Source organism: Taudactylus pleione, unplaced genomic scaffold (genome assembly GCF_031769625.1).
Source record: "Taudactylus pleione unplaced genomic scaffold, aTauple2 ptg000032l, whole genome shotgun sequence".
Classification (NCBI taxonomy): Eukaryota; Metazoa; Chordata; class Amphibia; order Anura; family Myobatrachidae; genus Taudactylus; species Taudactylus pleione.
Window position 1 is genome coordinate 10540353 of NW_028284434.1, and position 27494 is coordinate 10567846.

General features: G+C 40.1%; 1 protein-coding gene across 2 annotated transcripts in view; it reads left to right on the plus strand.

Moving 5' to 3' along the window:
• The window catches only part of LMTK2 (lemur tail kinase 2), a 107690-nt gene extending 85321 nt beyond the window's left edge, over nt 1-22369 (plus strand). For both annotated transcript variants that reach the window (XM_088451964.1, XM_088451965.1), the window contains 7 exons: nt 1050-1134; nt 2483-2604; nt 3122-3271; nt 7741-10345; nt 13043-13175; nt 13386-13634; nt 18077-22369. In XM_088451964.1, coding sequence (XP_088308090.1) covers nt 1050-1134; nt 2483-2604; nt 3122-3271; nt 7741-10345; nt 13043-13175; nt 13386-13634; nt 18077-18105 — 3373 coding nt within the window. In that variant the 3' untranslated portion in view covers nt 18106-22369. The remainder of the gene's footprint in view (nt 1-1049; nt 1135-2482; nt 2605-3121; nt 3272-7740; nt 10346-13042; nt 13176-13385; nt 13635-18076) is intronic.
• The last annotated feature ends 5125 nt before the right edge of the window (nt 22370-27494 follow it).

Here is a 27494-nt window from a genome sequence, read left to right on the forward strand (position 1 = left end):
TGTAAATATTGAGTCCCCGGTCCTCAAAAGTGGGTAAAATACGCACTATAGCGTGTATTTGCGAACACTGTCCTTTATTTCCATTTGCAGCTGCTGTTTGGCTCTGTGAAATACTGGTTAATAGAAAGTGGAATAATGCAGAGTCCTTTTTGCTTTTTCCATTTTTGCCCAGTTTATTCCCTTTAATGTGTGTAAATATTTTGGTGTATAAAACACTTAGCTGCACTAAATGTCATCTGCTGAATCTTTTTGGAGCAGGTAACTATCACGCTAACTCTTGTTAACTTCATGTTATTTGCAAACATGGCAATATTTACTTGGCCAACTGCAAGGTTATTAATAGAGTGATTGGAAGGGACGGAAGACACGTTAATGCCAAACAATGTAGTTTACATCGATGCTTCATTTATGAAGCCTTTATTGGCCTTTAAAGGTCATTTAATATTTGCTGTCATAGTTTGGACTTTTCTAACTAAAGTGTGGACACTCCTGAGATAATGCTGCTTATCGGCATAAACTTGTTGCTTTGACTGGAAGAGTTTGTAACCCAAACTTGTAACGGTTCAATAGCTGCTGTAAGGTATTAGACAATCGCATATGGGCCTTGGACCAGTGTATTGGGTCACTTACATTAGTGAAGAGATGATGAGATTGGTATTTCCTGTTTTATCAATAGTTAAAAGGTTTAATATTGCACCTGAATGCTCTACTGGCCATTGTATGTACTTTAGGTTTAACATGTCTAATATATCCTCTGTCTGAACAAATAATTTCTTAAAAGTATTTGCTTTAGTTGTTCTAGTGAAAGCTGCCTCTGAGACCTTAACATAGACATAATGCCCTAGAATAGATTATAATTAATCCAGACAGGGAACTAATTCTTAAAAACATAATTGGGAGTCAGTGCCAGCCGATGAGTGAGACTGTTGGTCAGTGTGTTAATGCCAAGCTGCGCTGTAATGCAATGTCACCTAAGGTTTTATTAGAATGTATGTCAATCAATAACCAAACATTCTAACATCCTCCTCTTACATGTCTGTGTTTTTCAGTGATCTGGCCTTGCGAAATTGCTTTCTGACAACTGATTTAACAGTAAAAATAGGAGACTATGGCATAGGATTCAGTAGGTATAAGGTAAGTAATTTTAATAATTTTACCCTCAACACACACAGGGGGGTATTTATCAAAGCTAGGAGAGAGAAAATTGTGAGAGATAAAGTACTAACCAATCAGCTTCCAATTTACATTTTGCAGGCTGTGTTTATAAAATGATAGTTAGGAGCTGATTGGCTGGTAATTTATCTTTTACAATTTTATCTCTCTCCCAGCTTTGATAAACATCCCCCACAATCTTATATGTTCATATAGACCTTACTTGCTGAGTGTGAATTATCTTTTTGGTTCCCTAGTGACTGGTACTGATCATTCCTTAATTGAAAAACATTCTAGCGGTTCATACAAAAACAATACCTAAGTAAAAACAGACTAGGAATATATGGGTGCAGACATGAGGCAGGGAAGGGGGACTCTGCAAGTGAGAGACCAAAATCTAGTGGGAGAGGGTAGTGTATAGAATATGATCATAACTAGAGGGACAGGATAGCTGGGTAGTAAGAATAGATTTAAAAATGCAAAGATTGGGATCAGCGTCTGGTCAGGTAAGTGGAAAGCAATGCAGAGAAGGAGTGAGGTGTGGTTATCTGAGAGATCTAAAGGGACTGAGGAAGAGTATTGTGACTAGGTTAGAGATGTAAGAGGGGGGGGGGTTGCTGATGTTGATATGGGAGGGGGGGTAGAAACCCTATGAGGAGGGAAGAGAGACCATCCGGAAAGGAGAGGTAGGTCTGGGTGTCATTTGTTTTATGTATTTTGTTAGGTTTAGTGGGACCTGTATGTATTGAACTGTAAAGTAGAGTTTCCTCCAACCATCTTAACTAGTTGGCTGGTTGGAATGAAAATCGGGTAATGTGTGGGAGCAAATGACAATCGGCCACTTTCTTCCAAACACTGGAAAACAGAGGAAAACTATGGTTCAGCCAAGTTGGATTAAAAACAGATTTATCGAACTTGTATGAACGACCGTTTTTCTCTGTTTTACAGTGTTTGGGAGCAAGTGGCTGATTGTCATTTGCTCCCACACATTACCAGATTTTCATTCCAACCAACTAGCTGAATGGTTGGAAGAATGTTGTTCTTGTGTTTGGCCAGCTTATGTTTGCAAACTCCCACTAGCATGTTTCCCACCCCTTCTACACTGTATGTTATGTTCATGTCTCCTCACTGGTGCGGCAGTGTTTTTAGGCCTGGTCTCTAGTGCAATCCAAAGGCTGAAAGCTATGGGCCACTGGCTAGGGTGATGTTATGGAATCTGATTATTTGTTCTTAATGACCATTAGCTAGGTTACTCTTGGTCCACATAGAAAATAAGTTATATGTTTTCTATAACCTTGTACTAGTATATTTTACCTTTTTGATATTTTAGGATGATTATATGGAGACCTCTGATGAAAAGTTTGTCCCAGTTAAATGGACAGCTCCAGAGTTGGTAACGAGCTACCAGGATAGATTAATAGTTGCTGATCAAACCCGGGCAAGCAATGTTTGGTACGTAGTAACTCCTTAAATAAGGAATTTATTGTGGGTTTTGTTGTATTTTCTGAACTAATAAGCAGTAGTGCTTACTAATAAGGTACATCATTATTTAGTTATGTTCTGCTCTGTCAGTTATATTTTGGAAAACTTTAACAATGAGTTAAGTGATACGAGTTGACCTATGTTGTTAGCTATATAGAAATGACAATTACATTGACAGATTGTGAAGGGTGTTCCTTGTTCTATAGCACAGCACCTAAGGCCAACGTATCTTTAATAAAACCATTATAAATGTAGTCACTACACTGGTTTGTCAGTATATAGATATGATACCATTTATCTGGTGTACACACAGGGATAATGTCACTGGATGTCTTTGGATGTCACTTTTGAAAGCCTTTTGGTTGTGACACGGCATGTTTTTTTTAAACAGAAGTTATGTTTCCACTGCGTGTTTTATCTTTTGCCTTGTGGTTTATTTTCAAACTTAAAGTGAAAATTTGTTTATTTTACATACGTCTCTCCCCAGGTCTCTTGGAGTAACTCTCTGGGAACTTTTTGACCCTTCTGCCACCCCTTATGCCGATTTGTCTGACAGCGAAGTCTTGAATTACGTCATAAAAGACAAAGAAGTAAAACTTCCTAAACCTCAGCTAGAACAGCCATATGCAGATAGATGGTAATGGACTAGTTATCATAATCTCAGTGTGATGGGTCTCTTCTATTCTATGGCCTAAAGGTACAGATGTAGCCATGTACGTCGTTGTACACATCGCGCAGCAATCACCAGGCTGCGAGTATTTGCAGCCGGCGATTACCCCATTGAAGTGTGTGGTGTGAGCGCACACCGTAGCCGCGGATACTCTAGTCGCGCCATCCCGTGATGCAAGCATAGATGAGCGTGGCTACATCTGTATATAAGGCTAGTGCGCACAAATGCAGAGTTTTCAGTTGGTTTCAGGATTCAGTAAGCATAAGCCTTTTAATGCAGCGATCATAGCAGTAGATACAGACAGAAGTGTGTTATTTATGTAGGTTATTATCACTTTTGGAAGCTGCAATAATTTTTGGGTTATTATATGAGCAGGCTAGCATTCGTTTCAATATTGTGTATGTATTCCAGTTATTGCTTTTAGTATTTGGCAATTACTTAATCCATGATTTATGTGACAGTGCATTGCTGTTGCCTCCTCTGGGAAGACTGTACATGTCCCGCATGCTTTGATATATCTGCACTAACTGATGCGTTCAAACCTGGAATGATCACACTGAACTGGTGCCAATCTGGATTAACAAAATAGGTGCTCACGTAATGAAGGCCCTCTACTCTGAGGTTCACAGTGCATTATATAGCTTGCAAAATCTATACTAGTACACTAATCACCTACTGCACCTATCGAAGACTGTCATTTTGTGGACTGAACCATTATGGCTCAAAACACTAGGTACCAATGACATTACAGAATTGATATGGACCGTTCTTATGGATATTGCCAGTGTACTTTTATCATCAATGTTGGTTGGAGCAGTCATACTACCATTTCTGCTATAGTACTTTGCAATATATCTTATGAAGAAGGTTTACCCGAACACAGGAAGCTTGCATGTGGCTGGTCTGATCACTTAAAGCTTCATATAAATTTGTTATATTTATAAACATTACATTTCATTTTTATTTATAACTAGCTGAAGAACCCGGCATTGTCCGGGTTTAAAATTTTAAGTTTTACATTTTATTATGTGATGTCGTCCAAATCCATCTAGTGGAATGCCCAGAACAGGTTCCCTGGGTTAAAGTTCTGTCCGGCGCACTCTGCCATGAGGTCCAACCAGGACCTCAACCACTCCATTAGGCATCCCAGACCAATTGCCACCCCTCTGTGAAGTTTTTATCCAAATACATCCAGTGGAAGGCCCAGAACAGGCTCCCTGGACCAACGTCTCAGCGTCCCCAGGTCCAAGTTCTGCCCAGCGTACACCAACTGGAGGTCCAACCGCGACCTCAACCCCCCTAGTATGTCTTCTGGGATCCAATGTCACCACTCTGTGAATTTTTCATCCAAATCCATCCAGTGGAAGGCTCCGAACAGGCTTCCCGGAATAAAGTTCTGCCCAGCGTACACCAACGGGAGGTCCGACCGAGACCCAAACCTGGCCAGGATCCAACTCCTTCCGTTGGTTTCATCCCAATTGGTGCAGGGCTGTCCAAATGCATAACCGCACACACAAACAGACAAAAAAATAAAATATATATATATATATAATGTGGGAAAGGGAAAGCGCCTGATAGTGTAGTAAAATAGGGTAGACTTAAAACAGGTGATCCTCTTATATGCGTACCAGATATTTTCTTGAGAGAGAGTTAGTGAATATATCCCGATTTCAATGTGAAGTGTTCCAGTGTGCAAAATAGCCAAATGGAAAATATAACGGCATATACCATGATAGACATGGAGGCATTCCCACTACGACCCTATCTGTGTGGAGTTTGTATATTCTCCCAGTGCTTGCGTGGGTGTCCTAATGAAACGTTGAAGAAATAGATGATATATATATATATGTGTATGTATGTGTGTGTGTGTGTGTATATATGTATATATGTATATATATATATATATATATATATATATATATATATATACACACACACATATACATACAGTCAGGTGCATAAATATTGGGACATTGACAGAATGTTCATATTTTGGCCTCTATTCACCACCAAAATGGCTTTGAAATGAAACAAACAAGATGTGCTTTAACTACAGACTTTCAGATTTAATTTGAGGGTAATTACATCCAAATCAGGTGAACGGGGTAGGAATTACAACAGTTTCTATATGTGCCTCCCACTTTAAGGGGCCAAAAGTAATGGGACTATCAACTCAAAAGCTATTTCATGGACAGGTGTGGGCTATTCCCTCGTTATTTCATTATCAATTAAGCAGGTAAAAGGTCTGGCGTTGATTCTAGGTGTGACATTTGCATTTGGAATCAGTTGCTGTCGACTCTCAATATGAGATCCAAAGAGCTGTCACTATCAGTGAAGCAAGCCATCATTAGGCTGAAAAATCAAAACAAACCCATCAGAGAGATAGCAAAAACATTAGGTGTGGCCAAATCAACTGTTTGGAACATTCTTAAAAAGAAAGAGCGCATCTGAGAGCTCAGCAACACCAAAAGACCCGGAAGACCAACTGTGGTGGATGACAGAAGAATTATTTCCCTGGTGAAGAAAAACCCCTTCACAACAGTTGGCCAAATCAAGAACACTCTCCAGGAGGTAGGTGTATATGTGTCAAAGTCAACAATCAAGAGAAGACTTCACAAGAGTGAATATAGAGGGTTCATCACAAGATGTAAACCATTGGTGAGCCACAAAAACAGGAAGACAGGATTAGAGTTTGCAAACAACATCTAAAAAAGCCATTACAGTTCTGGGACAACATCCTATGGACAGATGAGACAAAGATCACCTTGTACCAGAGTGATGGGAAGAGAAGAGTATGGAGAAGGAAAGGAACTGCTCATGAAAGAATTCTGAAGTGTTTCGGGCAATATTATATGCTCATATATTCAGTGAAATGCTTCAGAACTCATTGGACAGCGCTTCACAGTGCAGATGGACAATGACCCGAAGCATACTGCAAAAGCAACCAAAGAGTTTTTTAAGGCTAAAAAGTGGAATGTTATGCAATGGCCAAGTCAATCCCCTGACCTGAATCCAATTGAGCATGCATTTCACTTGATGAAGACAAAACTGAAGGGAAAATGCCCCAAGAACAAGCAGGAACTGAAGACATTTGCAGTAGAGGCCTGGCAGAGCATCACCAGGGATGAAACCCAGCATCTGGTGATGTCTATGCGGTCCAGACTTCAGGCTGTAATTGCCTGCAAAGGATTTGCAACAAAGTATTAAAAAGTGAAAGTTAGATTTAGGATTGTTTAGTTTGTCCCATTACTTTTGGCCCCTTTAAAAAGTGGGAGGCACATATAGAAACTGTTGTAATTCCTACACCGTTCACCTGATTTGGATGTAATTACCCTCTAATTAAATCTGAAAGTCTGCAGTTAAAGCACATCTTGTTTGTTTCATTTCAAAGCCATTGTGGTGGTGAATAGAGGCCAAAATATGAAACTTCTGTCAATGTCCCAATATTTATGCACCTGACTGTGTGTGTGTATATATGTGTATATATATATATATATATATATATTACCTATGTCACCATGTGGTCTAATACTTTTGATATTAAATAACCATACGAATTGGCAAGCTGTGGTAGATATTTGCAAACTAATATCATAATATATATATATATATATATATATATATATATATAATTATGATATTTTACACCTTAAACTCTTCTTTTTATTTTTAAGAATTAAGGTGTATATAGGCCTAAATGTTTTTTGCATTACTTTTATCTTTCACTATAATAGTCCCCTGGGTGATGACACTCTTAATAAGCGAGTTCAGGTCACAGAGTGAAAATGTATAATTGTACACTCACACACACATAGCCAATTGCTGTGTAGAAGGGCATATAACTTGATTGTAATGCAGTCTAGTAACCTGCAGGGGCCGCCACCGCATTTCCTCCAAATAGTAATTACAACACAGGCTTCTGTAGAAGGGTGCTTGAATGCATTAAAAAATCAAAACCATGAGTCACCTGCATGCATTGGTTTGTGAGACAACTGGAGATTGGAATGTTTTTTATTTTTTTTTTATTTTAAACATAGAACTCAAAAAAAAAATCCTCTGTGATTTAAACAAATATAATAGAACAATGAAGTGCTGTCTCAATATTTCTGTTATAGTAGTATACGTAGGTTTAGATTAGTCTTTAGATATTGTATAATATGTCCTCAGGTTTTCAACCCCTTTTTTTACTTTTTATTTGATTAAATATATTTTATATTTATTGCTAAATATTGAGACCGCGCTTCATTGTTCTATTATATTTGTTTGTGTTGCTTACCCGATAGGTTTTACCCTACCTTTCTTGATATTGAAGCCGCAGTCTCATTGTGGATTTTAAAACAGCTGTGTGACTTATCCAATCTAACTTTGATTGTATCCAGCGCTAGATTGTGTGACTTCACTCTGTGATTTATCTTTTTATTTTCTTGTTTTCTAAGGTTTGAAGTTTTGCAGTTCTGTTGGCTACCTCCAGACAAACGGTTGAACGCAGAAGAAGTCCACAGACTACTGACATACCTCCGTATGCAAAGCCAAAGGGAGACTGAATCAGATTTTGAACAGCGCTGGAATTCTCTTAAGCCAAATTCTAGTAATCGACAGCCCGCAGCAAATAACCTGGCGTTTCCAATCTTGGAAAACTTCAGTGGTGATGATCTATGCCGTGAACTGGATGAGGTTCTTACTGTAACGGAAACTAGTCAGGGGCTCAGTTTTGAGTATGTATGGGAGGCAGCCAAAGAAGATCATTATGATGAGCACAGTCACACAGACTGCGATTCTGCCGGGAACTATAATAGCTTATTTTTCCCTGTGCCTGTAGATGTTTTTCAGAAATCCATATCGGACATAGGGCAAGGAGATGAAGAAGGCAATGACGAGGTCCCCGTTGTCCCTGATGTTGTACCAGTATTTGATGCACATAATGTCTCTGTAGCTAATGAATATTACATTCAGTTGGAGGAGCAAGGGGAAAGCAGATTGGACTTTGAGAGCACCGACAATCGCCGAAAACGGAAAGGTGAAACTCTACAGTTCATTGCTCTGTGTGATCTTAATTCAGCGGGATCCAGTAAAAATGATCCCCGCCTAACCAGCTCCGAGCAGAAGGGAATTCCGGAATATTTGCATCTTTCAGGTCGCTCGGATTTGCCGTTCCATAAAAAGATCAGTCGTACTGAGCGATCAGAAAATATCCCTCTGGAAATCTCTTGTAGTGACTTGGCTAAACAAAATGGTGGGCACACTGATGACAAGTCCCCTCTGACTTGTCCAGAGCTTGATTTCTTCAACAAAGATGGGAGGCATATTTTTGACACCGATACAAACCCCCAGGACAGTATTTCTGGGGCAACCCTAGGATTAAGAGATATTGAAGAACTTTCTAACAATTTTCTGTTCTTGAGAGAGAAAAACTTACTGTCAGACAGTCCGGTGGAAAATGACCATATATTTGATCATCCTAAACCATTGCAAAGTAACCTCTGTTCCAAAAATATTTTTGACAATACTAATAGCTTAGACATTGAGCTTATGTTAGCAGAACTTGATACTTCCTTCAAAAATATCTCAGGTGCACAGGTGGCTGTAAAGCAGGAAAGAAGTCCAAAAACTAGCAATTTGGCACAGTCACCTTTGACGGAACAAGCTGCATCTGTTGCGTATGAGGATTTACTCCAAGATTTTCCTACAGACCCCAAAGTTTATAGCAACAAGCTTGAAGGTGCTGAGGAGGGTGTCCCAACCTACCCCTTAGAATCAAGAGTTCCGACTGTAATGAGTGAGAGCCTTGATCTGTATAGATCTTTTGGTCAGAACAGGGATGTTATTATTCGTGATGATGACACTTGTACTGAGCAGGTTGTTCCGAGCCCTACAGATAGTTTTACCACAAAAGATACTGTAAAGCCACTAGACCACATGAATGGAGACCTTACTGTAAATCCAGTTGTAAAACCTGCTGCTTCCTCAGACACAACGAGTCAAGACAGTCTGTTAGATGATAGTGTGTCAAACTGTACACAGTCCTTAGTACCTTCCATAGGAACTCCAGACTCACTAGACTCTCTAGATGTTCAAAATATGTTGGAGACTGAGGAATCACACAAATGTGTTCCGTCTGATAAACCAGCTGATAGCGGATATGAGACCGAGAATCTGGAATCACCTGAGTGGACCTCACATGTGAACGGTCCTTCAAACCATTGCTCAAGTAATCCGGAGGTGGTCTCTCATACAGCTCCTGTCATTATAATATCAGAAGTAGGACAAAATAACATTAATGGGAGTGAGGGGTATTTGGATATTAAAGCACAGAGACCTAGCAATGGAGGCTACAACTCCTATCGGGACTCTGCTTATTTTTCTGACAATGATTCTGAACCAGAAAAGAAGCCTGACCTGTCTGAAACGATTGTCTCTGAAATGGACGATCTATCCATCTATCAGCAATCTGAAGCTGGAGACATATTGGAAAACACAGCTAGAAGTTCTGGGCCTAAAAGGGTGCTTGTTCCAGGAGAATGGACCGGTCATTCGTCCTTGAGTATAGAAAATTCTGAGCATATCCCAAAGTCCTCTGTTGAGGACAGTACGTCAGAAAATGAGGAGGAAATTCTAAATCCTTTTGGACCTTCTGAAGTGCTCTGTTCAATAAATACAATCAAAGAAATGCCATTTTTGAGCCACATTGAAGGACAAAAACTGAAAGAACCTGATATGGAAGGGAAATACCTAAGAAAGCTTGATGCTTCTGGTCTGTTCGATTTGTCAGAGGATGGCATCGATGCTGATGAAGAGGATGAAAACAGCGACGATTCAGATGACGACATAAGAGCTTTTAATCTACATAGTTTTAGTTCAGACAGTGATGATGAAATGGTCCATCCAGTTCCTGTTGTTCACATGGAAACCGATGATGGGAAAAACTTAAAAAGTTTAATTAAGTTACCCAAACTTGCATCAAACCGATTTCTTGGGAATGCGAACAAGAGCAGGAAGGCTGTGAGCTTTTTTGACGATGTAACAATCTACCTATTTGATCAGGTGTGTATTTTCATGTAAAAATAATTGTCATCCACCAGCACCATAACTAAGCCATACAAAATGAAGTCTTGTGGCATTGGCGAAATGAATGAGTTGTTATAGATTATCTTGCACACTTGTGACCTGTGAGAATGCCTGCAGTAAAGCTTCCACAAGATGGCGCCATGCATCTCCGTGCCTTCCTAAGTGAGTAGGATGAGCTGTATTGTGGAGTGCTAGCACCACCCATTCCAGTGCATTAGGTGAATGTGGCACCATAGGCGGATGAACGACCGGCGAGCTAATTCTGCTTTTGGTTTCATTATATTTGTTTGTAAATGGAGAGTGGGCTGATTCTGATTTGGGAGCAAAGAGAAAAAAAAAAAAAGAAACTGTGCACCTGGGTAAAACCATGTTGTACTGCAGGTGGGGCAGATGTAATATGTGCAGAGTGATCTAGATGTGAGAGGGGCGTGTCCTAGCTCAAATCTAAATCACAGTTTAAAAATAAAGCTGTCCAGGATTTGTGGGCTACATGCAAAAACAGCCAGTATTTACCTGCATGCAAAAATAATAATTAGTGCACCCTTTGCATTGCAACCAGGCTTGTCCAGGTGCACAGTTACTCAGAATCATCCCCAATGTGTGGAGAACCCAAACTAACTTAATCACTCCCATGCAGTCTTGTTCTATATATTTTGCGGTTTTGTTCCGTAGGATTATAAATATAAGCTAATGCAATATATTATCACAGATATTTGGGCTTTGTTTTTTGTTAGAAGTGCTATGTTGGCACATTTAGATGTGCTTTCCTTTCCTGGATACTGGGGCTCTGGATGACTGATCTCATGCCTGTATGTATAATAATATTCCTATACCCCAATACAAAGCACAAGAACATAAAATGTCTATAACTGTTGATGCTGTGAGTGTGAGCTAGGGAGCCTCTGTACCTGGGACAATTGGCTGCCACTGACAGAGCTGCTTTAAGTGTATGTGTAGAAAATAACCAGTTCTCTCTTGTATTATGATTTTGATGTGGGAGAACCTTAGACAGCTAGGGAGAGAGTACAGTACCCTTCCCCTGGTGAACATTTACCCTGTCATTTATACTATGCTAACAGTTGTATGTAATTAGTAAGAAGTCATTGTAGTCATGAGACTTTAGTGGTAAAATGTTTTTCTTTTAACCATGTCAAAGGCTTAAACTTGAGCCTTTTCTTTATTGTGGGTACTTTTTACTGTGTATATGCAATGTGAGAGTGATTGTCCTGCTTATTAGGTTTCTCTTATGCTTGCCATTGTCGTGTACCATAGTCCTTCCACTCCTTCATGGTATACGGTGGTGCCAGGTACATTTACCCAGTAAGTAGTAGATAATGGGCAGTATGTGTAAGGTCAGTCCGTATACTCTGGCAAACTTAACTGAGTCTTACAAAGATGGAAGGACTTTTAGTACTGGGTTAGTTTATGCCATAGTCTTGTAATTACTAGTTTTCTCGCATTTTATTAAATCCTATATAATTTATAAATAATATATAAAACACTAACTGTTGCCGCTGCTTTGCCCACAATGAAATCTCTTCTGCCAACATTTCTTTTTTTATATGAGGCGTTCTAGTTGTATTGTTTTGACAGGGGCTCTGTCGTGGGAGGGGCCCACGTGACCAGCAGCGCTATACAGACTGGTGGCAGCAGCACTTTCACCCACCACTCACACCAATGCCACTGTGTGCCCTGTGCTCAGACTGCTATGTATCCTATTCACCCACCACTCACACCAATGTCACTGTGTGCCCTGTGCACAGACTGCTATGTAACCTATACTATTCACCCACCACTCACCAATGTCACTGTGTGACCTGTGCACAGACTGCTGTGTAGCCTATCCTATTCACCCACCACTCACACCAATGTCACTGTGTGCCCTGTGCACAGACTGCTATGTAGCCTATCCTATTCACCCACCACTCACACCAATGTCACTGTGTGCCCTGTGCACAGACTGCTATGTAACTTCTCCTATTCACCCACCACTCACACCAATGTCACTGTGTGCCCTGTGCACAGACTGCTATGTAACTTCTCCTATTCACCCACCACTCACACCAATGTCACTGTGTGCCCTGTGCACAGACTGCTATGTAACTTCTCCTATTCACCCACCACTCACACCAATGTCACTGTGTGCCCTGTGCACAGACTGCTATTAAACCCAAAGCACCTCTCTCTCCACCCCTTGCCGGCCATGCGCAAATGTCACACTTATCTCTTACATTCATTTTATTTTTGTTATTGCTCAACTTTAATTTGATGGATCGAGCTGAATCAAAGTGTAGGTTATGTTTAGGGGTTTCCACTACACAATGAGGCAGTTTTCCAGAAAATTGGTTCAGTAGTTTTTGCGCCAACTTGGAACAAACAGGCACAACGTTCTTATATTACTATAGATAACATAACAATGTGGGACTCATGCAGGACCAACTAGAAAGCTGAAAGACCGGTACCTAATTAATATATGAATAAGAAAATCTGTGGCCACAGACAAATACATAGATCCAGTTAATCACGAGGCACAGTTCCAGCTGTATAAGAGTCTGCATGAAGGTGGTACCGTAGATTTAATCTATGAAAGTCTTCCTTTTGCTGCAATCACTCCTGTTGATCTCAAAAGCTTTAGTTTACTCAGTTGGTAATGTAATAATGTCTTTACTGTAGGAAACCCCAACCAAAGAGCTGGGTGTTCGAGCTGTGGACACCAGCAGCCAGATGTCCGGTAGCAGCAATCCCGCGTCTCCGTCTGCTCCTGGATACCGCTTTACAAACTCTGAAAGCTCTACGGATGAGGAAGGTAGGGAACATTACTGCAGAATATCATATTGTTAGCGTAACCCTGGGGATTTGCCACACTTACCTGAACTCGATTCCAGAGACCGTTGGAAGGGGACACAGGCTGTGAATGATATTGAGTGACTTAATGTACTGAAGTATGCTTACAAGAGGCTGAAGTAAAAATCCATTATTTTACAAATGGACTTATTGTTCTGTTGTATTCACATAGGTGGCGGTTTTGAATGGGAAGACGACTTTACATCTCCGGAGCCTTCGTTTCTGAACAATCCAGCAGCAAACCTCGTTGGTTCCAAACTCTCTATTAATCCTCTAAAATATTTCTCTCCTCCTCCACCGTCTCGGAGTCCTGATGAAAACTGGACCCACACACCATCTTACTCAAGGTTCTCTATCTCTCCTGCAAATATTGCAAGTTTCTCCCTTACACATCTAACTGACTCTGATATAGAACAAGGGGGTAAGTTACTTACATTGGTATATGCTTATGTGTAAGAAAAACCCATCATATATAGATATTGTACAATAGCATATTTGTACTTACATGGTCAGGAACAGCATGCCAGACTATTACTAATGATCCCGAATGTGAGGATATTATACACAGGTTTTATTTCCAGTGCCTTTTAGAGAATAGTAGTTAGCACTGAAGTCCACAGGCTACAATATTCAAAGTCCTAAAGCAGATGGTCACATACATAAAAGTCTCATGTAGTAACACAGGACCTGATTCAGACCCGGATGCTAAGAAGCATTCGCTCGTAGCTGGCCGATGTTTGCATTCTGCGCATGCATATGCATCGCAGTGCGTGAACCAGTGCGAACGCTCGGGAAGCGTTCACTCGCTGTGCGTAGCCTGCCTAGCAGAGTGAGTGACAGGGAAGGCAGTTTGTGGGTGGTGACAGGGGCAGGCCACTAGAAATGGGGGAGTGGAGGTGCGAACGCAGGCGTGCCTGAGCGTCTTAACACCGTTTCAGAGGCGTGCATAATTAACAGGCAGCGTCATAGTACACGTCACCTGGTTGTAGTATTTCACACTGAAGTGATCGCAGTGCTTGCGGCAGGGTATAGTCCACAAGCGCTGCGATCGCATCCGATGGTCCTTGATGTAGCGATAGTTACATACACTTCCAGGAGATGTGCGCAAGTGGGCGTCTTAAGACAGGCTGGTGGGCGTCTGCATACACAAACTGATCGCACGCCAAGACATAGTGGGAGTGCTTATGCCTTGGCATGCGATCGCCTGCCTTGCTGGGTGTGCGCCGGATTTGCATATGCTGGGTGTGAGCAAGCGGGTCTGAATGAGCTCCACATTCCCTTGTTTTACATGCAGATGGCTGTCGTCATTGTCATATCGGTTGTATGCCCAGGTATGGGTAGCATTCTTGTCAGCAGCAGAATATCATATACTCATCATCCGTGCAGTGATCAAGGCTGTGTGATACTAATATATATATATATATATATATATATATACGCACACACACACACACGGTAAGATAAGTATTGAACACATCAACATGTTTCTCAGTAAATATATTTGTAATGGGGCTATTGTAATTAAATGTTCACCAAATGTCAGCAACAACCCATGCAATCTACACATACAAGGAAATTGTATTTGGAATAGATGTCCAGAAATTAAGTTGTGTAATAATGTGAAATGACACAGGGAAAAAGTATTGAACACACGAAGAAAAAGAGGTGCAAAAAGGCATGGAAAGCAAAGACACCAGCTGAAATCTGTCAGTAATTAGAAAGCAATCCTGCTCCTTGTCAGTGCAAATTAATGTAAGATGGTGCAGTCCCAACTGATGGCCTATAAAAAGGTGTCTCTTTAACAAGGTGTCACACAAGAAACATCTTATGATGGGTACAAGCAAAGAGCTCTCTCAAGACCCTTGCAACCTTATTGTTGCAAAACATACTGATGGCATTGGTTACAGAAAAATTTCTAAACTTCTGAATGTTCTAGTGAGCACTGTTGGGGCCATAATCCAGAAGTGGAAAGAACATAATTTCACCATAAACCAGCCACAATATTTCTGACAGAGGAGTGAAAAGAATTATCAGAAGAGTTGTCCAAGAGCCAAGGACCACTTGTGGAGAGCTGGAATTAGCAGGTACAATTGTTTCAAAGAAAACAATAAGTAATGCACTCAACCGCGCCATGGCCTGTATGCACGCTCACCACGCAAGACTCCATTGCTGAAGAAAAAGCATTTTGAAGCTCGTTTAAAGTTTGCTGCACAACATTTGGACAAGCCTGTGAAATACTGGGAGAATATAGTCTGGTCTGATGAGACAAAATTTGAACTCTTTGGATGCCATAGTACACACCATGTTTGGAGGAGAAATGGCACTGCACATCACCCCAAAAACACCGTACCTACAGTGAAGTTTGGAGGTGGGAACATCATGGTGTGCTGTTTTTCAGCATACTGTACTGGCATACTTGAAGGAAAGATGAATGGAAAAATGTACAGAGACATTCTTGATAAAAATCTGCCATCTACCAGGATGCTGAAGATGAAACGAGGGTGGACATTTCAGCAAGACAATGATCCCAAACACAGGCAAGGACACTCTCCATTAGTTTCAGAGAGAGAAAATAAAGCTGCTAGAATGGCCCAGCCAATCACCTGACTTGAATCCAATTGAAAATCTATGGTAAGAACTAAAGATCAGACTTCAAATCTAGGAGGTTCCCTGGGCCTCTTCTATGAAGACTGATTGTGTGAAAGATTGGGCCAAAATCACACCTGAGCAATGCATGCGACTAGTTTCTCCATACAGGAAGCGTCTTGAAGCTGTCATTACCAACAAAGGCTTTTGTACGAAGTATTAAATACATTTCAGCGTGTTCAATACATTTTCCCTGTGTCATTTCACATTATTACACAGAACTTAATTTTTGGACATCTATGGTTTGATTTCTTTGCATGTGTGGATTGCATGGGTTGTTGCTGACATTTGGTGAAAATTTCATTGCAACAGCCCCATTATAAATATATTTACTGAGAGAAATGTTGTGTTAAATACTTATTTTACCTGCTGCATCTGTATTTATATAGAGTGATTCTCTCTCTCTCTCTCTCTCTCTCTCGTCATTTAGCGCACACACATTTAACAGCACTTTACAGTGAATATTTGTCCATTCACATCAGTCCCTGCCTCAGTGGAGCTCACAGTCAATATTCCCTATCGTATGCATACACACTAGGGTTGATTTTTTTGTTGGGAGCCAATTAACCTACCAATATATTTATGGAGGAAACTCACCAGAGCACAGGGAGAATATACAAACTCCACACAGTTAGGTCCGTAGTGGGAATTGAACAGACGACCTCAGTGCTGTGAGGCAGCAACACTTAGTAACGCCCTTTACTTTTTACAGTATCCTCTGCTAACCATTACACAGTCTGTTACATTTTAGGGTTCTGATGCTTAACCCGTAGTATTCCAATGTACTGTAAAGTGCTATAGCTCACAATATGCTGTGGATAGAATAAAAATGAATAAGCCTACACAAAGTGCACGTCAGCAAGCAGATGTATAAAAGTCACTCCCTAGGCGGCAGCCTGTCCTGTAGTGAATTAATTGGGTACGTCAGATGGAAGTATCTGATAGTGTTGTAGTTAGTAATGAATATACTGCATATTGTTAGATGGGGTGTAACACTCGTGCAAAATTGTGGTGAACTTCATGTTTTCAGATGTCTGTGTTATATAACTATATAGAGAGAGTGAGAGGTGCTGGCCATGCCAGTTTAAGACTAAAAAAGGTGTGTGGCTTTTTTTTTTTTTTTTTTTTAAATCCCAGCTGGCCGAGCGTTTTGGACAGGCTCTGTGTAATGCTTTGGTGCAGAATGGCTGTTTGCTTTATGCAGGATGACATGTGATAAGATTACATTTTCAGTGGCAGTATTTTTCAGCTGGGCCTTACAGTATTATTTCCAGATTAGCTGTAATGTGACATTGAACTAATGTGTGATTGCAGCAGATGTGTGCAGGTATGAGAGAAGAGCAGGTGGAACCTGTTACTGCAGTTAATATTTAATGCCTGCAAAACGTAAGGAACATTTTCACAAAGCAGAAAGCGCTAAAGTAGCGAAGCCTCTTGCAGAGGAAATTACACTATGATTTTACTAACTGTACAAAATGGGATTGAGGAGATTCCAGATTGAGTTGAGGAACACAAATATCTTAAACTAGAATCAAAACTGAAATAAGCAGAAACATTTTCACAGGTTCTGTTACACGAAGCAGCCAATCAGAATCTATCTACTTTACTTTTATCCAGTAAAAGGTACAAAATACTATGGGGGCTTTGTAGATGAATGGGTCACTGTCCCAAAATTAGTTTGGGAACCACTGATCAGGGATGCACTGTACTCTAATTTGTATAATTGTTCTACTTATTTTATAGCTCTTAAATAGAACCAGTACCAGGTTCTACACTGGCTTTTTGTTTTCCCATTTCATTGTGCCTTATGTACTACATATATATCTAATAAGCAAAGAAGGGGATGTCCCTCCTGGACCTGGCTAACCCAGAGGCGAGAGCATGTCTCAGGTTGGCTTTCTCATCCAATACTACACAGCGGGAGGGCTGTGAGGATGAAGCTGGCCCAGGATAATGTGACAATGTATGCTGACCGCTCTGAGAGCCTGTGTACAAGAGCACAGAGGAATCTCGCCCTTTTCTTTATCTGTTGCACAACACACAATACACCATGTAATAACCAAATAAAAAATCCAGTGTACAACCTAATGGCAGTTTCCTTTTTAAAACCAAATTCTCTCTTATTCCTTTTCCTCCTTTGCACGGTTTGTGAATGTGGCCTTTAATTATTTCCATACTAACATGTGACACTTCCTGTTTCCCGTTCTCTATTACCAGGCAGCAGCGAGGACGGGGAAAAAGACTGACTTTGTACCTAAAGAACAAGTGCTAAAACTACTGTTCCCAATGTGGGGGCCACACGTGCAACATTGTAACCTCCTACGCAGAGGTCTTGTGAAACACATAAGCATGAAAACTGTGACGGAAGCGAATTGTACAGACTATGACATTACCGTTGTGCAATGCGCCTCCTGTCATCTCCACTACTACTGCCATCACCCTGCTCTTTGTGTATGTAGAGATGTAACCGCATCCAGCCCGTACAGTACAGGTCTTCTGTGTCCACATTGTCTGTAATATAATGGACCTTGTACAATACAGGTATATATATATATATATATCTTTACAGTGTGTGTGCGCTCATGTAATGATAAATTATATTGTGTATCCGATGATGTTTAAAACACTATGTATTGCTCATTATTGCACTGTAATTTTTCTTGCATATCTATCTGTACAGAGATTTTTAATTCAGAGGGGGGAAAACACTGCTTGTCGTATATTTTATCTGTGATTGTGTCGACATATTTTTTGGTTTGCGCGTTGTAAATGGTGTATTCCGCTGCTCCTGGGACTGGCACTCTCAGAATCTGATATGCTGTAACAATTTTTATTTGTGAATGAGTTTTTGTTCTAGATTTTTTTTTTTTTCCTTTTTGAATTAAGCAATATTCCCTCGTTAGTGTAAAGATTTTGGGATCTCCTTTGCACCTCTGGTATAAATATAGATTGCGTGTTCTCTCGCCAACCTTTTGTATCGTAAATGTAAGTGGTAAGTTGACTGATGGGTTGCGTAATTACAGAGCTGTCGGGCCCTGACTTCTGCCATGTGCTTCAGGTATAGGGGAATCAGTCCAGTAGGTTGAATGCAATGGTCTGCACTCCTTCATTGAGACTGCTGCACTGATATGCTGTCTAGCAATGAAGAACAGAGTCTCCGGTTCTACTGCATTGAAGACAGTTGGAGTTGGATTTGTTAACCTCTGGGGGTCTCTGAGATATCTGTACATAAATATTTTGGACATTGTGGGATAACACGGCACATGTTCCTGCATGTATTCCCTTCAGTTTACTCTTATAATGATGCAATTTAATTAACTTGACTGACACATTCCTGTGATTGGAATGGTCCTATTTCTGCTGCTATAAGGGGTTTGCGGGCAATGTGTGCAGTTACCATGTCCATGGAGTTTGTCCGGGAACCAGTTTGTCTTTTTAGAAGGTTGATTATGCCTCTTGTTAGTGCCGGTCATAGTGCTGGTCTCATTCAGTCTTTCCATTTGCAATGGAAATTGGTGAATGTATTGGTTAGATTTGGTGTGCTTTTTTATTTTTGTATTGCTCTGTTCCCCGGTCTTAATATAGTTTATGAATTTGTTTGTAATGGCTAAATCTTCGTGTCATTCAGCAGATGTTGCGCAATTCTTGCTGAATTAAACGTATGTTGTAGAGGTGCATGAACCGGCCATATACAAGGGTCAGGCAGAATTATTTTCATCTAATGTGGTTAGGGCAATGGTATTTTTCCAGTTGTCATTTGTCACTCCAGGAAACCATGTTACTTTTTTAGGAAAACCACCAGCTTGCAATAGGATTTGAGCACCAGCAAAAAGTGTTCTTGTAGCCCAAAAAGGCTAATGTGTGGCAAAGTAGACAAGCTGGTGACATGATTAAACCCATTAGATGGGACTGTATGGTTGTGCTGGACTCTATCACTACCCATTAATCTGCTACATAAACTGTAACTATACTGCACTCTAGGAAGAGGACCAAAGATGGGGGCAGGTGACCTTGGTCTGCAAGGCTGCTATGGATTTCCTGATGGTCACCACTGTTAGAGTATTATCACTTACAGGCTAAAGGTGGAGTGCAGTTAATCCTAGGACTGTCTCAAAACCCCAAAAAATAACACAAATGATGTAAAGACTGCTATAGTGGTTTTATAGGTATGTTCCAGTTATTAATTAAATACATCTGCCATGTTTGTAGGTTCCACATGAATGGTGGAAGCGGACAAACCTCAAATACTTTTTTTGGTTAAATGTATTTATACAGTGGTACAAACTTTCTTGAATCACGGCGCCCTAGAGTATCAGCATTTTATTCACGACACCCCTAGGGCAAAATATTCTCATTGAGAAATTCAGCAAAAATTATGAAATATGTTCTTTGCTTATGTCATCCTTAGGGTCAGTTATGTGCTAGTGGGCAGGGTTGTGCTTCTGTTCATCTACATATTTTATGATGGTCAGCCACCCTCACTGGTTTAGCCTATCACATTGACCATAAATAATTGAATGTGTTCCTGGACCACCATCCTCTGGCACCCCTGCCCATGCCCAGCACCCAGTTTGGAAACCACTGGATTAATGGATATATTCATAAATATCTATAGTTCATATTAGGGTAACCTGACCTTCTCGGACAATGCAGAGTACGTGTACATTGTCTGTGGGTCTCTTTCCACGCTAGATCGGCAGACACAGGAGTGAAAGTTTGGGTGTTCCTTTTGGTGTGATACAATCCTAATGAAACTGGGCAAAATAGAATTGCCCATAACTCCAATAACCGTAACACTCTGCCCTATATTATTACACCTGTGATAATACCTGGTTCACTTCTTTATCATTATATGATTATAATAGAATGAAAATTTTCTATTCATTTCTAGATCAACAATATAAGCCAAAGTTTTCTTGGTGATGTGATTTTAAAGGCAAGAACCATCCTGTCTTCTATATTCCATGATGGAAGTTATGTCTAGGCTAGTAACCTCTGTCACATGATCTACAAAGCTTTATCTTAACACTGTCGGCTCTGCTGCACGATAACGCTATTTTACACAATGGAAGGAGAGCATTTATGATAATCGGTGCACAGGCAACTGCAATGAATGGTTGCTCAACTCCGTTACAGTCCAACATAGATTTATTTTATTTTTTTTAAATGGCAAGATAAGGCAGGTTCTCAGCATGTCCTGTGATGAAAAAGGGGGGAGGACTCACTGAAAACTACTCTGTGACATTCAAAAGCGCCTTTGCTCACTACATCATGTGCCATGTGACTGTGGTTGCCATGGTGGCCTAGAATCATAAATACATTGCAGCCGAGATAATAAAACGGAGAGTGGCAAATACCAATATTCTTCTAATAACCTGCCTCAGTGATATAAGTTTATTAAAACAAAATAACACATTTTTAATTTTTAACGCCTTCGAAGGCAGCGTCGGTAGAATCCTTGATAGGTTGCTAGCCAATATATGCGCACCATCCCTTCTAACGCAATCCAAGATGCTCTAATTAGGTATGATCACTACACAGATTTAATTTGCTTTTTTTAGTGTTTGTTTATTTCCTCATAACTTTCATGCTGTTTTGCTTACTAGCACCCACAAAAGGGGATGTTGAATCCAGTTTTTTTTTAAATAAGACTAAAACATTGCTACAGAGCCGCAGCCAGCTACTAAACCCTACCGTGTACTGAATATCCAGTATGCACACAGATAATGAATGGTGAAGATTGGTCGTATTTAGGAATTGGCAGGGGTAATAGGCTCAGAGACTTGCCTTATATCAAAAATGTACACAATGTTAGGTTTCCACCATAAAAAAAAAAGTGTTTTTCAACTTTTCTGATCTAAGGCAGTGTCAGAACTGGTTTATAAGGGCTCGTACACACGGCGTTGAAAAACAATTCTAGCACAAGCCTGTATAAAAGCTCCTATTATGTCCTTTTTAAATAGAACGTCTTAAAGCTTTACCTATAGTGTACATAGAATGTGCATTATAAGTATCACCAATATACTGAATTATGCCGTTACCGGGAAATGATCCTTCTGTGTGCTGCACTGATCCGTGGTCTTATTATTTTCCATATAATCGGACTCAAAGCATGTTTTGGGGTCTTTTTTTTTTTTAGGGCTTTGAGCGCACATTAAATGCACTACGATAAAGCCTGTGTGTACGAGGCCTTAATGTGGTAGTGAGAAAAACAACACAAACTTTATTTACAGTGATTCTAGTCTGCATAGAACGGATGTACGCGTACATCTCATTTATGAATAGAGTTTTAGGCTGGGGATTGTTTTATGTTGTAACTTACAACCAGTATAATAAGGTATATGGCAATATCTTATTGGATGAATTTCCAGGTCTAATGGTCTTTAAATGGTGTACATTTTTAATTTGTAAAATTTTTATTGTACATTTGATTATCATGCTTAGTGTGATTCAAACTGCTTGTAATTTAAAACACTATTTAATATTGAGAATAAAAGTTATATATTTATAGCCTGTGTGTTTAAGTGTATTGCTTCATGTTCTCTAAACATTTTGGGTTTTCATGTACAAATGACGTCTGGAAGAAATACTTATATTTATTAATATCGTGCCAGCAGATTATGCAGCGCTATACATTTGGGGATAAAACCCGGTAAAGCAATACTGGATGTTACAGACAAAGCAGTAGAGGCCATGCTCCCACATATACAATCTATAGGGAATCGGACTGTTACATCAGGTTAAGTGACACTTATTACATAATGCTGCTGGCATATACCAACGTTCAAATGAAATTCAGGTTGGTGTCATGATGTGCCTAGTATGTGCTCCAAAACTCTTGTGCGTCCATGTGTGGCCAATTTCTGAAGCCAAAAGACTGAAACAAAGACACCGCAGCACAGAGAAGGTGTGATAGGGGCCCATATAAAATGCAGGAAGACTTCCATATAGAGGGGCAATATACACCAGTAACACATCTGACTTCCATATAGAGGGCAATATATACCAGTAATACATCTGACTTCCATATAGAGGGGCAATATACACCAGTAATACATCTGACTTCCATATAGAGGGGCAATATATACCAGTAACACATCTGACTTCCATATAGAGGGGCAATATATACCAGTAACACATCTGACTTCCATATAGAGGGGCAATATATACCAGTAACACATCTGACTTCCATATAGAGGGCAATATACACCAGTAACACATCTGACTTCCATATAGAGGGGCAATATACACCAGTAATACATCTGACTTTCATATAGAGGGCAATATACACCAGTAATACATCTGACTTTCATATAGAGGGCAATATACACCAGTAACACATCTGACTTCCATATAGAGGGCAATATACACCAGTAACACATCTGACTTCCATATAGAGGGCAATATACACCAGTAACACATCTGACTTCCATATAGAGGGGCAATATATACCAGTAACACATCTGACTTCCATATAGAGGGCAATATACACCAGTAACACATCTGACTTCCATATAGAGGGGCAATATACACCAGTAACACATCTGACTTCCATATAGAGGGCAATATACACCAGTAACACATCTGACTTCCATATAGAGGGGCAATATACACCAGTAACACATCTGACTTCCATATAGAGGGGCAATATACACCAGTAACACATCTGACTTCCATATAGAGGGGCAATATACACCAGTAACACATCTGACTTCCATATAGAGGGCAATATACACCAGTAACACATCTGACTTCCATATAGAGGGCAATATACACCAGTAACACATCTGACTTCCATATAGAGGGCAATATACACCAGTAACACATCTGACTTCCATATAGAGGGGCAATATACACCAGTAACACATCTGACTTCCATATAGAGGGGCAATATACACCAGTAACACATCTGACTTTCAAAGATATAGAGGGGCAATATACACCAGTAATACATCTGATGCCTCCCAGGAGCAATGACCATTGTGCAAACTGCTAACGTTACTTCAGATATGCTTTGTTTGCACCTGCTAAAGTGGCCTGTCTGCATATATTCTGCCAATCCAGAACTACTTATGCTGGGCATACAACTATGCAATTATTATCGGTCCGTTCAGCCAATGATCAGTCAATAGAACAATTTATTGCAGCGACCAATCAATAATGATCGCCATTGTCCAGCATGTCCGATAGATCCGCCATTTCCCCTTCCTTCATAGGAGTGGACTAGGGAAATGCTTCTATCCCAGGGGAGGAACGCAGATATTGTTGCCATACACCCTGACTTAGTGTGTGGCCACTGTATCTGCTGGGTTTCAGGCTGTCAGATAAAATGTCTATCTGACAATGTATACTTAGCATTATTAATGGTGAATCCCTTTCATCCATCACTGAGGACTCTGGTATATTTTAAACTTAGGACAAGGATATTACATTCCACCTGTTTTACTGGTAACTCAGAGGATAGTCCTTTAATCTACAGCAAAGAGTTACACCTTATTGCACAACATGCTTTGGTCTGAGGGCCACGTAGAAAGATGCTACTTATACTTCATTGCAGTCTGTTCTAATAAGTTGCTTAAACATGTAGAATGCTCTACAGAAAAACACCTCCCAACATTCTGAGGATGGTCCTATCACATAGGGAGCATGTCATGCCCTCCCCTCTGTAGTAACATTCTTTCCCCCCTCTCTATTAGACCATTCGCGCACTCACCTTTTTAGGAACACATTTCTCCTTCACCTTTTGCGGTAACACATTTCTCCGCTCTTACCTGATACTGTAATTGTCAACTATTCATCATTTGCAGAGACCAGCCTGGACTTTGGACATATGCCTTTTTCAGCACTGACCATCTGCATACTAAATCTGCACCATCAATTCAACTGCATAATATGAGTCTTAAGTTGGGCACACTTGGATTAGTGTGTACGCAGCATCCGGGGCCTGACTGTCCTTCCAATAATGGTCACATCTGCTACAGAGATCAGAACTGCTGCACCACGTTCTCCGGTCCCGATGGAAAACCGATTTGCCGAAAGTGTATTGTGTACTGATTTCTACCCATTGTCTTCGATTGCTGCTGATGGTTCATGGTAAAACATCACCTTTTGTTAGGCGTTCATATTTAAATCAGCATTGAGGTGGCTTCTCTTGGCTCATCTGAAAATGAACAAACTTTATGGCTATGAATACAAGACTGTGTGATGTGACCGTATCAGGGATCTATTAATAGATCATGTTTTCTGTTTATTGCTAATCAATGAGTGAGGTCCAACTTTATTCCACCTACTTTTTATCTTCTGTTATACCCTCAGTGAGTTAAGTGACACTCTCCCAGGCACATGTATCATCCCACATGACTTGTGTTACCAATGTTTATACTACCCCCCCCCACCCCCCCACTTCCAATACACACACAATTTATGAATGAAGTAGTTCCCTGTCTTCAAGTAGCTCTTGGATGGCAAATGTGTTTACAGGATGTCCAGGCCAGAATGTGACACTTTACCAGGCACCTGTAACGTACCACACAACTTTTGTGTTGCCTGCTGTCTGCTTCAACTCTAACAAACAATAAGAAAATAATTATAAAAAAAAAAAAGTTTCCACAATTATTTTTTTTGTTTGATTTGCTCACATGTTAAAGATTTTAAGGACCGATGATCATTTTGAAATATTCCTATCCTTATAGAGCAAAATATCTATCCGAAGCAAGAGCTCTATAAACATTCCGTTTATTCATGTAACTTATGAGAGCCCTATATTTATGCAAGGGATTTGTGATGGTATTAACTATATAAGGATTGGCACTGTTCTAATCCACATCCTGGTAAAAAAAAAAAAAAAAAATTTAATATAGTTACTTTTGAGCACAATACTGTGAGTGTTAAACTGATCAAAATAAGCTATTTTAAATTTCAACACCATACTGTAATGAATATGCATGTCTTTATGGGCAGCAAATATTCATATATTGACCGTTTCCAACCTATATACTTGTGACTTTGACTGCTGCTGAAAACGAATAAACCTTCTTGTGTAAAATTGTAACAGCACTTTTCCATATCTCTAGGAGACAATTTGGCAGTAAAAACAAATTCCTTCCAGAACTTTGGTGACAAATATTGGACTACTGCGCGGTTGCCAGGTTTGATAATGGGTGATAAATAGGTAACAGGAGCGGTGTCCTTGATTCTTTTACTCGAGGGCATACAAATTTGCTTTCCAGCTATTAATTTGTGAGATAATCTGATAACCTAGTTAATTGTGCTATGTTATGTTTTGTATTCTGACTCTTGAGCTTTATAGACAACCGAAAAAACAATTGAATTCCCCCCTATTAGTTGAACTTAAAGTATTTTTACATACACAAGCTGAAGACTGGCCATATTTGGGTACAACTAATATTCATGAGAGCTAGTAACATGCGGCAGCCATTTTGTGTTCTGCGTTAATGCGAGTTCTGAAATAGTGCCTTGGTCATGTCACTTTTTCTAGTCAACTAATAGACTGCTCTTGCATGAATATATATATTCATCCCAACAGATGGTGGCCTTCATATATATATTTTTTTTTCTGTGATGGTAATGTTGATTAAAACACATTATTATGCAGATCTGACTGTAAAGCTGGGTACACACTGGAGCGACAGAACAAATGCCCGTCAACAGTGCTTGTCCGTCCACACTGGACGACTTTAATGAACGACGTGACTGACAGTGTTTCGTAATTCATTAACAATGCAATGGCCGCTAGCGATATCGCTAGGTTTGACGTGCAGCACTTCATACCTGGCAACCGTTGCTAGCAATCGCGGGAGTGCGCAATTGCCGGTACACACAACGTCCCAAAATTTGCAGATCTATATATGATGTGTGTGTGTGTGTGTGTGTGTATGTATGTATATATATGTATGTATGTATGTATATATATATATATATATATATATATATATAATATTACACACACACACACACACAGGAACACCCTCCCCCAAGATTCTCTCATTTCAATTGTGTTTCTTCTTCGTTGTTCCCTTAAATAATAACTGAGTGTGTAGGCCAAATGCCTGCAGGGTATCCTACCCTCTCACTAATATAAATCCTGTTTATCAGGTAAGAGACTTGTACCTAGGGATGGCCTTTCACTGGTGCTGTAATTTGCTTAAGACGTTTATCACTTGTGTGTGCTGTATAAGGTCATCACAACAGATGTGCATGATTAAATTTCATGCTTAAACTCGTGCATATAATACTAGTTATTCTCCTTAACGTGCAGGTTGAGCGTACTGAGTTGCATAAGGCATTAAGACTTGGCAGTCCAATAAAAGGGCAAGTGTTTTACTCCACACCTCAGTTACAAAGGCAAAGTGTGTATTGTAGGTTTCATAGAGGACTGTTCCCTTGTAAGACAAGAATGACAATATCTATATATAATATGTCCACTCAGTAGGCAAATTACATCCAAAATTGTAATCACATATACTATAGCAGCGATCATTCATTGCTCTCAAAGTGCCCTCAGACTTTAGGTTGACAAGTTTTATGTCGACATTCTGACCATTAACATTCTGAAAGTTGTCTCTTCATGCCACACACCCCTCAATGCCAACACAGTGGTGCTAGTCTTGTTAAT